Below are 12,337 nucleotides of genomic sequence, written 5' to 3'. Positions count from 1 at the left end.
GATAGGGGATGCCATCTGAAGTGTAAATAAAATATCTAATAATAAAAAAAAGAAAAAAAACAAAATAAGGTGTTAACACTAATCAATTCTAGAAATACATACCAATATAAATATGGTTTATCCTTGTCAACATTAATATTATTTACAGGATCCATTCTAAGCCAGGTGTGAAATGTAAAACCATTCTGGTAAGGCCATCTGGCTATAGGAGGTAATGCAATAGCCTAAAGGAAAGAAACATAGTTACTAATTTGCATGAAAAACTTTATTATTGAACTCATAAAAATGAGACTTTATAATGCTATGTGTCTCTGCTGTATCATACTACTTTAAGTTATAAAACATCACAAAGCAGACTTTATTTGGAAAAAATTTTTAGTAACTATTAAATCTTCTCAAATAAAAATTAGTAAATATTAATTATTTAAATGAAATATTCGGTATAACTTCTTAGACCAAATTCATGTCCACTTCATTTTTTTACTACAGAAATAGCCAGAAAGATTCTAATTTAAAGAAATAGTACTGCAATTAAACCTGAAATTTGGCCAAAAAAAAAGTGATAGAGACAGATGGAAAGAGGTTAAAGAAAGGGCTTAGTGTATGATACTTTTGCAAACTACAAATATAAAACTACACAAGATTATTTCACATAGTTTTCAAAATGATATGCATAAGCCATTTTATATGTGTGGCTTTACCATTTAGTTTAAACTTTTTTTACTATAACATTAGTTGGATATGGTCATACATGCTACACATGTGCTTGGGAGGTAAAGGTAGGTAGATCTCTGGGCTATCAAGGCCAACATAGTCTACATAGCAAGTAACAGGCAAGTTGTGGCCACAGAGTGAGATCCTATCTTAAATAAACCAACCAAACTCTGTGTGTGTGTGTGTATGTTTGTACATATATATAATGTATACATTACATGTATATATATGATGGGAGAGTTTCTAAATAGCAACACAATCTTTAAAGGCTAAAACCAAGGTTAGAAGATACACTACCATATCCAAAACCCTTGAAAAGATAGTATAATATACTCTGTACTTGCATAAGGACTTCACCGGGTTAGACAATTCCTTCACAATTATGCTACCCCAACACAGCGTTTTAAATAAATAATAAATTGGACTACAATAAAACACTTCAATCAAAGCTTTGAATGACACCTTTTAAAACTTTAAAGACATGATGTAAACATGGGAGGGAATATTTGCCAAAATGAGTATCTAATAAAGGAGTATTGTCCAAAGCATACAATGAACTCTAATCACTCACAATTAAAATGCCAGACTGATCGTGGAGATACACACCTTTAATTGCATCACTGGGGAGGCAGAGTCAGGCAGATATTTATTATGTGTTCAAGTCTGGACTGGTCTACATGGTAAGTTCCAAACCAGCAAAAGTTACATAGGAAGACTTTATCACAAAAAAAAAAAAAAAAAAAAAAAAACCTCCCCAGCACTGGGAACAACATTCCAGACACACACCAAAGTCCCCTGTATAACATTAATTAGCATCATCAAGTGAAGAAACCGGAACCTCCCAACATTGCTTAGGAGACTAGTTCCTCAAAGTGCTAATCAGAGATCATAAAATCCAGAAATTCTAATTCTAGGTTTATACCCAGTAGAAATAAAAATTTATATCCATATAATCAACTGTACCCAGAACCCCTGAGTTACATTAGTCTTCAAGAATCCAAAAGTTACAAAATCAAAATATCCATTAAATAAAGAGCAATTAAATATGAAAGGTACACACAACAAACTATAAAAATCTGTAAGAAGAAATAACAGACTGCTGATACAAGCCATAATATAATGAGAATATTACACTAAGAAAAATTTCAACCCTATAGACCACATGCTGTATGATAATCACACATATTCATGGTCCAGAATTGACAAAGTCAGAAAAGCAGAAAGTAAATTGGTGCTAAGTGTAGGGATTGATGAAAATGTTCTAAAATGGATTGTGGTAGTTTCACAACTTAATACTTTATGTTGTATATTGTAATTGTGTGCTATAAATTATATACTGTAAGATATATGAATACAGTCTCAATTTCTTAGAAAAATTCATACTGAACACTTCAAACCTTGTCATTAATATCAATTTTATAAGCATTGTGTACACATGATACATATATACACACATATTCTTTCATATGTATTAAATGTGCCAGAACATGAGAAACATCAGAGACATGCTTATGTAATAATACTTGCAGAACTAGAAGGAGCTGATTCTATATGAAGCTGCACTGAACTAAACCTACTCTATTAATGCATGCTAAGACATGAGAGTTTTATACAAGGTAATTTGCCTGTTAACTTACAGCTTCCTTTTAAAGCTATCTTTGAAGAAAAGAGTGAGTTACTGAAGTAATTTTAACTTATTTATTTTAAACACTTAATCTCTTGAACTTTAAAAGTTATCCAGCTGAACTTGTCCTATTTTCAAGAAAAATGCAAGTAGCAGAATGGACAGATTTCAACCTCTAAGAACTATGAACAATAAATCTTAATATCATGCACTAAAAAACTGTTACTCTTGTGAGAACACTTTTGCTTGTCCGAGGTAAATAATAAGCTGAATGGAAAGAGACTGAAGTTACTACAACTTTCAAAACTAAAATGCTTAAGAAAAAATTACAAAGGAAAAAAGCCATGAAAGTTTTAAAACAAAGTCATATTTGCTGTACTTATTATTCAAATTTCACAAATGAACTGAGTGATATGAGACATACCTACAGATTCAGACACTAATGATGCTAAGGTAAGAGACTCTTAAGTTGACTCTAAGTACAATGCTAGCTTGGGCAAAAGCAAAACAAAATAAGAAAATTCCAAAAAAACAAACCAAATATCACTAAACTATTTAGCTTTGTTTTGTTTCATTTTATTTGGTTGAAACAGGGCCTCAGGGAACCCATACTGGCCTCATATTCCCTCTGTATCTGAGGATGACCTTCACCTACTGACCTTCCTTCCTTCCTTTATCTCCAAAATTTTGAAATCATATGCATGAACTGAGACACTACAAGCGTCCTTCTACCTTTTTTTCTATCTTTTAGCAGATAGTACCTAACTACATAGAACCAAACAATCAAGCATGATTTTATAGCTAGCAAAGTAATAAGTGAAAGAATAGTTAAGGAAAAGAAAAGATTAAAGATCTTCTAAAAATAATTTAGTATAGACTGACTAACTTAATAATTAATTGAGATATTACAAATATCACTACCATACATAATGATCTTATTTATAAAGTAGTAAGAACAGAACAGATAAGGATGTAGCTCAGTGATAGTGTGCTTGCCAATTATATCCAGCTGTGGTGGCACACACCTGGAATCCCAGCATTCAAGAGACTCTGGCAGTAAGAGCTCCAGTTTGAGGATAGCCTAAGCTACTGAGAAACTGATATTAGCCTGGAGCTGTATAGAAAGACCCTATCTCAAAAAAATACATGTATTTTTATAAGACTTTATCCCAAAGCAGGATAATATGCCTGCTAAGTCTCAAAGAGTCATTCTTTCTACATACTAGGTGTTAAAAAAAAAAAAAAAAAAAAAAAGCAAAACGTTCAGTAAGACAGAAAGTCGAAGTGTTCCACACTGGCACCTATTTAAAGTTACAAAGAAAAACTCAGGGGATGCTGCAACAATATGTGACAGGAAGGCTATTATTCCTTTACTGAACCAAGCTTTGAGTAAGCAGCTTCCCCAAATGTTTTAAGCACCAATTTCTCTCAAATAGCTAGGGGAAAACTGTTCTAAGGACTGAGTAAGTTCACACAGAAAAGCTTCTGCCTCACACAGAACCTTGTGCTGACAAGGAAAGGAGAGGTCTGAGGCTGCGTGTGCGTGTGTACTTACTGCGCATGCGCATGTACTTACTGCAGCGCTCTTTCCGGGAAAGTTGAAAAAGGCGTCAGGACCATACTTCTGAGGCATGTGCTTTAACACCGACAACAGTTTCCCAGCATGTGGAGGCTATAAAACAATGCTTTATTAATCATTCTGTTCTCTACAAAACATTTAATAACAGTCATGCTTTACAATATACAAAAATAACTGAATGATGCTATGTACTAAAAGGTATATATAAGAACAAACAATGCTATTTTCAAATATCTTAATGATAAAATAAATTCTGTAATCTTTTGGTAGTATTATACAACACATTTGTTGTTCAGTAAGTATGAACAATTCACACCTCAAACACTTCAAAATTGAAATTTAAGTTACAAACTACCTCAAACTGCCACTCACTCCTTTATACATCTTAATTTAACAAATTCTAAATAATGTTTACTTATACTCCAATGCCAAAGTCATGATACTTTAACTTCATGCCAAACTTATGAAGTGGTTCTGTTATCTTCCTAGTCTTACAGAGACTCTAAGGCGGAGGAACATGCTTCAGGCCATACAGTAACTGATGGGGTCAGGATCAGAACTCAGTCTGACTCAAAAGACCATGATTTTAGCCCTAATACTTTCACCAGTTACAGTATGCCCTCACCCTCCTGTCTTTAATAGAGACCACCTTTAAGATGACCTACAAGATCAGATCTGTAGCTCCAACTTCATTCTGTCGACTATGCCTTCTCACAGAATCTCTTCCACAACACTGCCTAAGTACAAGCTATTCCTTTTGTTTAAAATGTGCTCACTAAGCCTACCTCACCCTCCTGCAAACCAAGGAAATCCTTCATACACTTCAAAGCTCATCTTAATGCCCACTTCCTTGGGGCAGTCCTCCCTGAACTCAGAAAATTGATTAAATTTCCCTAGCATATTTTATTCTACAATATGCCTCAAATGCACAGCAGATATAAAGGGTATATTATATTATATCTGTTTTAATGTTTCTTTGACCCACAAAAATATCTAGTACATGAAACAATCAAGAACTAAAATGAAAATCTCATTAATATTTATAAGGAAAGCCAGGGGCAATCAAATACACATTACCATCTTAATCAGTCTATAAGGAAATATAGTAAAAATATAGGACATTCATTCTTCTTTATTACAAGCTGAAAACAGGGTCAAACCCTGGGTGAGATCATTGGCTTGCTCCCATCTTATATTGTTTACTAGTCTATGTTATTATTACTATGTAAGAGTTTAGTAACCTTTTAGCCTAGCAGTAAATGAAAAACTTCAACCTAAGAAATAATTTTTAATCAACCATACCACTCAATTATAAAAGTAAACTTAATAACAAGTAACTACAATCACACTCACTTTTAAATATATTTCCAAGAAAAATAAAGTAACAAAAAATAACAGCAACAGCAAATACATTTGGAATATGACAGTATTTCTATCTAGAAAAATCATTCCTCCAAATTCCTTTTCCTGTCAGGGAATCAACAAAACAAAAATAAGGTAACCTCTCCCAGACACTGTTGTAAGATGCTACACTGGAAAGCCTTCAAAAAAAACTGTCATATTTCATATTACAAATGACCATGATCATCAGTGCACTCACTCCACAAGTAAAAATCACTGATTTGTGTATAGACTTAGATTCTGGAATTTTTCAAAGTCAAAGGTAGAAGTAGCTGGCATGTACAACTATAAAGAGCTGGTGTTTTATTATTTTGCCTTTGTCTTCTAAGCCTATTCTGATTGTCCTCCTTACTGTAAGCACCTATATTAACATGTCTAATATTGTTATGTAGTCTGTCAAAAACATTTCTGTGGACCTGTAAATCGCTCAGCATTATTAAAGGTGCCTGCTGCCAAGACTGACAACTAGGGTTCAATCCCCAGAACCCACATGATATAAGGAAAAAACCAACTCCCACAGGTTGTCCTCTGACCATCAAATGACATAATGGTATATGTGTGCATACACATGCACATAAACACACACAAATGTAAAAAGAAAACTGTATTTTTCTCACCGTTTAAATGACTTAACATTGTACATATCATTTGGCTGATTTGGTTACTCTCTTCCTGGTTTTGCATTTATTTATCTTTTCCATATAGTGTTTTTTCAATACAATGTATTTTGACTTTAACTCTCCTCTCCAACTATTCCCTGACCCTTCCCACCTAACAACCTAGCTTTATGTGTTCTCATTTCCCTCTCTCAATAACAAAAACAGAAAAAAAATGAAAATCAAAACAAACAACAATTTAAAAAAACAGCAACACAAAAATGGCAAAAAAAAAAAAAAAAAACCAACAAAGAAACAAATACACCAAAAAAAGAGAGCTCATTTTGAACTAGCCAACTACTCTTGAGTATAGTGCCTGCCCTGGAATGTGGTTGATGTATCCAGTGACACTCCATTGGAGAAAACCAATTTTCCCTTTCCCAACAGGTACAAACTAAAAATACCTTCTTAGTTAGGGACTTTGCAGCTACCTCCCCTTTTCAGTTCTGTGCACTGGTTTTTAATTGCTATTAAATATTTGACTCTGCATAATAGAGGGTAATGGGGGATAAATATGATCAAAATAGATTGTATACATGTATGGAATTGTTAAAGAATAAAAAGTATGTTTAAAATAAACTGAACATGTTGTATATTTTATGTAGCCACTGTCTTCACAATGAATACACATGCTGACAATTCTCTGCTATCAAAAACAGGGTTCCAAGGTGAGTTGGAGGCATGTAGTGGGATAAATAAGATAAAATACCTTGTATACATCTACAAGGTTTTCAAAGAAGTAACAGTTTTTAAAAACATCCAGCTGAGCATCTTAATGTACACTTCCTGTGGAACTATGTCTAGGCACTTAGGAAAATATTATTAACTCACTGGATACAAGTATATTTTATGTGACTGAGTGGCAATAGATTTCTGTTCACTTTGACTCCACTGATGTTCAGTCAAACCAAACGCACAAGGCCTATTAACCAGAGTTATCCAACTCTGTTCATCATCATTGTATTCTGAATCCATAATATTACAGACAAAAGGTAGCATGTCAATATTTTTACATGAATATCCCCATTAATTATTCTGTGTATATAAAACTTCCATGTCTATAAATATATATATGTCCACAACCTTCACAATCACCTTGTTTTTACTTTTTCTAACAATTCTTTATAAGTTATTTAAACATAAATCAAAACAAAATCAAACAGTACACTGCCTCTTCCTGATATAACATAAATAAGACCTATACTTACAAACAGCACCATAAACAAGAATAAAACTATACAAGTGTATGCAACAAAAATCATTTTCCAACGTGGAAATGGAGGCATATTAAGACCATACCCCATCAGAAATGAAAACACACTAAAACTGAAGTCAACTTATCACTGCACAGAGTGGCACAAACAGCACATAAAGGAATCGTGGAGATGCAAAGAATGAAACCCAAGTAGGTGGTCTCAAGAGTTAAAGAACAGAGTGCTACAGATGAAGGAGCTGTGCAGAGGAAAAGCTTCAAAAGCCTGGCTCAGTAACAATGTTACAGTTAACAAGGTGGGGCCAAGACACTGACAGCTCCAAATCAAAAAAGTCCAGACCTATAGAGATATAGAGAACTACAAATCACCTTATGCTCCATGGATTAGGCAGGGACCTTGAAGGAGCCAGGCTTCAGTAACAAGGAGAACCAGCCCTAGTGTAATAAGCCATTCTAAATAGAAACGGGAAGATTTAAAACTAGTCTTAAAGAATAAAGGCTATCCTAAAGAAATTCATACATGACTCTACAAACAGCCTAATAATCTTAACAAAAAAACATGACAACAATATATAATTCATCATACCTAACTATGTCATAAAAAATAACCTATAACCAGGAAGAAACATCAATGGATAAAATATTGTTCTGAAAATTGGTCTAATTACAGAACCATGCGGTAAGAACACTTGCTGCTATTATTGTCATTCTCATCAGGATATTATTAACATTATCAAGAACTGAAAGGAAAGAAAGGAATTTTGAGGTAGAGAGAGGCTGGAGAGACAGCTTAGTGAGTAAAGTGTTTGGAGCACAGACATGAAGACCTGGGTTCAGTCCCCAGAATTACTTTAAAGGCAATGTGCATAGCCAGGCATGGTGGTACACACCTGGCAGATAACTCTGAGTTTGAGACTAGCCTGGTCTACATAGTGAGTTTCAGGCCAGCTATAATGGGACCCTGTCTTAAAAAGAAAGAGAGAGGGGAGAGGGGACAAAATAGAGGGGATCAGGGAGAGAGGACAGGGAAGATAGGATGGGGGGATGGGTGAGAGGGAGGGAGAGGGGAAGGGTTAGAGAAGGGAGAAAGGAGAAGAGTGAGCAGCAAGAACAAGGTGTAGTAGTCCATGCCCCTAATCCCAGCCCCGGAAAAGTGGAGATAAACAGATCCTCAGGGCTCACTGGCCAGCCAACCTAGACTACATGGCATGTTCCAGGAAAGTAAAAAAGATCTCTACAAAATAATAAGACAGCACCTGAGGAACAACACCTAGGCTGTCCTCTGGGCTCCACAAGCAGATGCACACACATAAACATACAAAGAACACCAAAAAAAAAAAAAAAAAAAAAGTTCATACTAAAACAATAATATCTATATAAAACAAACCTCAAAAAGAAGGAAAAAAAAGTGAGCAGATCTCAGTGATCTGCAGGACAGTATCAAGCGATCTAACTTAGGTGCTACCAATGAACCCATGCAGCTCAGTGAACAGGCACCTGTGTAAGGCTCAGAGTTACACAACCCCAAATACAGACAATGAGGAAAAAATATTTTCCAAAAAATGTTTAATTTAATAAAAATTAAAGTTATATAAAGATTGGTGCCCCCGATGAAGGCAAAATAAAGGAAGTACTATTGTTAGAAATAAATACAATTTTTTTTCAAAATTTGATGGAAATTACAAAACCACAAAAGGGGCAAAACTAATAATGTAAATACACGGTTTTCTACACAGGACCATTAATGAAGCTCAGTTACCATCAATATAAAATATTTGAAAAGCAGCAGAGAGCTGGAGTTTGCAACATACAAGCTAAAGGATATAAATTTTAACACGACAAATTGTAGGGCACAAATACAGGTTAAATTTAATAGACCTAAAATTATAGGCAGCTGGCTGAACTAAAGACAATGATCTTTTAAAGTCACTACTGGCTAGAAAAAATGAAGCAAACATTTACTAGTATCCCTCTTTTTAAAAAAATCAGTAAAATTGCCTTTGGTGAGGTTCCTGGGATCCAAAGCAAGTTCCCTACCACTCGTTACAAAAGCCTATCAAATTAATTCTACCTAAAGAGGATGGCTCTAACCTGCAAAGACCCTGCTCCCTAAATCTGCTGTTCAAATAAAAGAGCCATTACCGCTAAGAACAGAAGAAAACTGGATGCTACTTAACACATTTTTAACTCCAATAAATAATAGATATATAGTTTTAAAACACCAATTTAACAAAGATCAAATTAGCTGTCTACCTAGGACACCCAAACAAAAGTGGCCATGCACACAAAACTGCTATTCTGACTGATGGCCTCCCCTCAATTTGACATGTACCACATGTAATATTATAAGCTATGACGGTGCTACTAGAGCATTTAGGGCTTTGGGTGTTCAATTTTCACTTGTTCTCTTTACCCATTGTCCTTTGTCTCCTTGAAGTTTACTGAAGAAAAGCTTTAGTTCTCTAACTGTCAAATTATAGCTGGCCAGCACTCCCAACATGTCAACGAGAAGATCTGAGAAAAAAACAAAATGAAATATGTGAGCTATTAATATTTCTAGAGATAAAGAATTAAAATACATGACTTACTTGCAAGTCTGGATATAAGAGGTATAGATATATGCCTCGGGGCTGAGAAGAGGACTCAGTGGCCAAGCACAGAGGACCTGAGGGAAACTCCAGCTCCAAGAATATCTGAGACCTCTGCCCTCTATAGGCATTACACACCCATACATCCTACACACACACACACACACACACACACACACTTAAAATAATAAATAATATCTTAAATAGATAGCATGCTATATAATCATATAATTTTTTAATTGCTAAAAGAAAATTTAAAGATACAATTTTTAAGAATTAAACTATTTCCTTACATATATTTCTACAGAAAAAGTTATACCTGCAATCATACTGTCAACTTTCTCAATTTTCCCAAGTACTTTTTCCACAAGGCCTACTTCTGTGCAGACTTGAAGGTTTCGTATGCTCTTCTTCAGAATGGCTGTAAACATGCTCCAGACTTCTGCTTGGCAAGTAATGTCACACTTTTCCAGTAACTCCACCATGCATGTGATACTCTCGCCTTCTTGGATAATGAAGTTCATCTCCAAATCAAACTGTCCTCCTACCAGCTTCAGAGAAAAGAAATGAAAACATAGTTCAAGGCATTATTCTACATCCATTACTACCATCACTTGCTCCTAAACTTCAAATTAGACAAAGTAGCAGTGACTACTGATTTGCAACAAAAGACTCAACTTATTTTCCTAAAGATTTATTTATTTTATAAATGTGAATACACTGTTGCTGTCTTCAGATACACCAGGAGAGGGCTTCGGATCCTATTACAGATGGTTGTGAGCCATCGTGGTTTTGCTGGGAATTGAACTCAGGACCTATGGAAGAGCAGTCAGTGCTCTTAACCCCTGAGCCATCTCTCCTGCCCTTAGTCAACTTTTTTTAAATCTCAAAAAGCATAAATTCTCTGAAGAAATTTTCAAATCTAGATAGCACAAAGTGGCTTAAGACTTCTAAGTATAGAAAATGAAATATTTTCAAAATAACAAATATAGAGTAACTTAAGAAAGCCACTACCAGCTGCATGAAATGATACAGTATTTTATAAACTTGAGAGGTAAAAGCTTTTCTAAGCTCTTTAGGCCAGATGACACTAGTCCCAGTGCTTGAGAAGAAACAAGAAAATCAAGAGTTTAAGTTCAGGACTGGAGAGGTAGCTCTAAAGTTCACAGCACTGAATACTACCACAAATAGTCTAGGTTTAGATCCCAGCATTCACATAACAGCTGACATAAAACCATCCTTAACTCCAATTCCAAGTAACTAGGCACCCTCTTCTTGTCTCAGAGGGTACAGACACACACATATTTACATACATGCAGACAAAATAATCATACACATAAAATAAAAATGAACTAATTAAACAAAAAGTCCTGGGACGGTGGTATGATGGTACACCCCTTTCCCAGCACTCCAGAAGGCAAAGATGAATAGTTCTCTGGGTTCAAGGCTATCCTGATCTACTTACCAAACTAGTGAGACCTTGTCAAGAAAGAGAGAGAGAATTCAAGATGATCGACAGCTAAATAGCAGATTCAAGGTCAGTTTGAACTACCAAAGACCTTGTCCCAAACAATTAATTAATTAAATAATTGGAAAAAGGATTTTGTTAAGATTTCTGAACTTCTCACTGATAAACTTAATTAATATAAATTAAAATTCTGACCAGGGTCTATAGTTCAGTTATAGAGTGCTCACCTGGCATGTATAAGACTCTGGGCTTAATCTTAAGTAATCCTGGGTGGGTAGGGGGAGGGTACTTACATACACGAAAACATCATGAAACCAAAATATAATTACACTAGAGAAAATCATTCATAATTCATATTATAAATATAAAATACTTCCTAAAAAAATTTAAAAAGTGAAGTTTAGGACAAAGCAATGACTATGACTACAAATGACACAGTGACATATGACCAAAACCTCACCTGTGTTCACAAAATTAATATTAAAGACAACATATAATCGTGTATGTTATAAAAATTCCATATCCTTAGTAATGTACATAATAAAATATACTACAGGCAAGGGGTATCTGTGGAGTCCACACAGAAAGAGAATGTAAGATTAAAGAGTAACCTCGTTAAGCATAAGAGTAACTTCTGGTCAGAAAGTACCATAAAGTCTCAGAAAGACAGCAAATGAGTAATAGATCTCCAAAGCTATAAAACACCAATAACCCTATACAACATTATATATAATAACACATTATCCTAAAGTCACTGTTGATGAGAGGAAAGCGGAAAGAGAAAAGGCTTTATGAAAATCATTTCGACACAATGGTAAAGAAGACAACTTCGGCAACATTTTCTAGTAGACAGAGACTGAAAGTTCCCAGTTGGGTATACAAAGGCACTGCCTCAAATGCACACCAACAATATGTAGATAAATCAACCAACATAAACAACTTACTGCAAAAATAATAAATATGGAGAGAGTCCTAATACTGTGAAAATTTCTTCAGCAATTAAATGTCTTCTGAGAAGAACTAACTAGGACAAAAACCTCATTGCAACTAACTCAAGAGACCTCACCTTCACCTTAATATTCCTTACATCCATC

The 12,337-nt window shown here is 34.7% G+C and overlaps 1 protein-coding gene across 5 annotated transcripts in view; it reads right to left on the bottom strand.

Annotated features, from left to right (window-relative positions):
- The window catches only part of Lrba (LPS responsive beige-like anchor protein), a 542,935-nt gene that overhangs the window by 473,957 nt on the left and 56,641 nt on the right, over positions 1–12,337 (bottom strand). For all 5 annotated transcript variants that reach the window (XM_076932608.1, XM_076932607.1, XM_076932609.1 and 2 more), the window contains exons 3-6: positions 10,095–10,326; positions 9,601–9,701; positions 3,915–4,010; positions 103–224 (exon numbers count right to left, since the gene is read on the bottom strand). In XM_076932608.1, the coding sequence (XP_076788723.1) occupies positions 103–224; positions 3,915–4,010; positions 9,601–9,701; positions 10,095–10,326 (551 nt within the window). The remainder of the gene's footprint in view (positions 1–102; positions 225–3,914; positions 4,011–9,600; positions 9,702–10,094; positions 10,327–12,337) is intronic.

This window comes from Arvicanthis niloticus, chromosome 4 (genome assembly GCF_011762505.2).
Source record: "Arvicanthis niloticus isolate mArvNil1 chromosome 4, mArvNil1.pat.X, whole genome shotgun sequence".
NCBI classification, from domain to species: domain Eukaryota; kingdom Metazoa; phylum Chordata; class Mammalia; order Rodentia; family Muridae; genus Arvicanthis; species Arvicanthis niloticus.
This window is presented reverse-complemented; position numbering and strand designations above follow the sequence as displayed.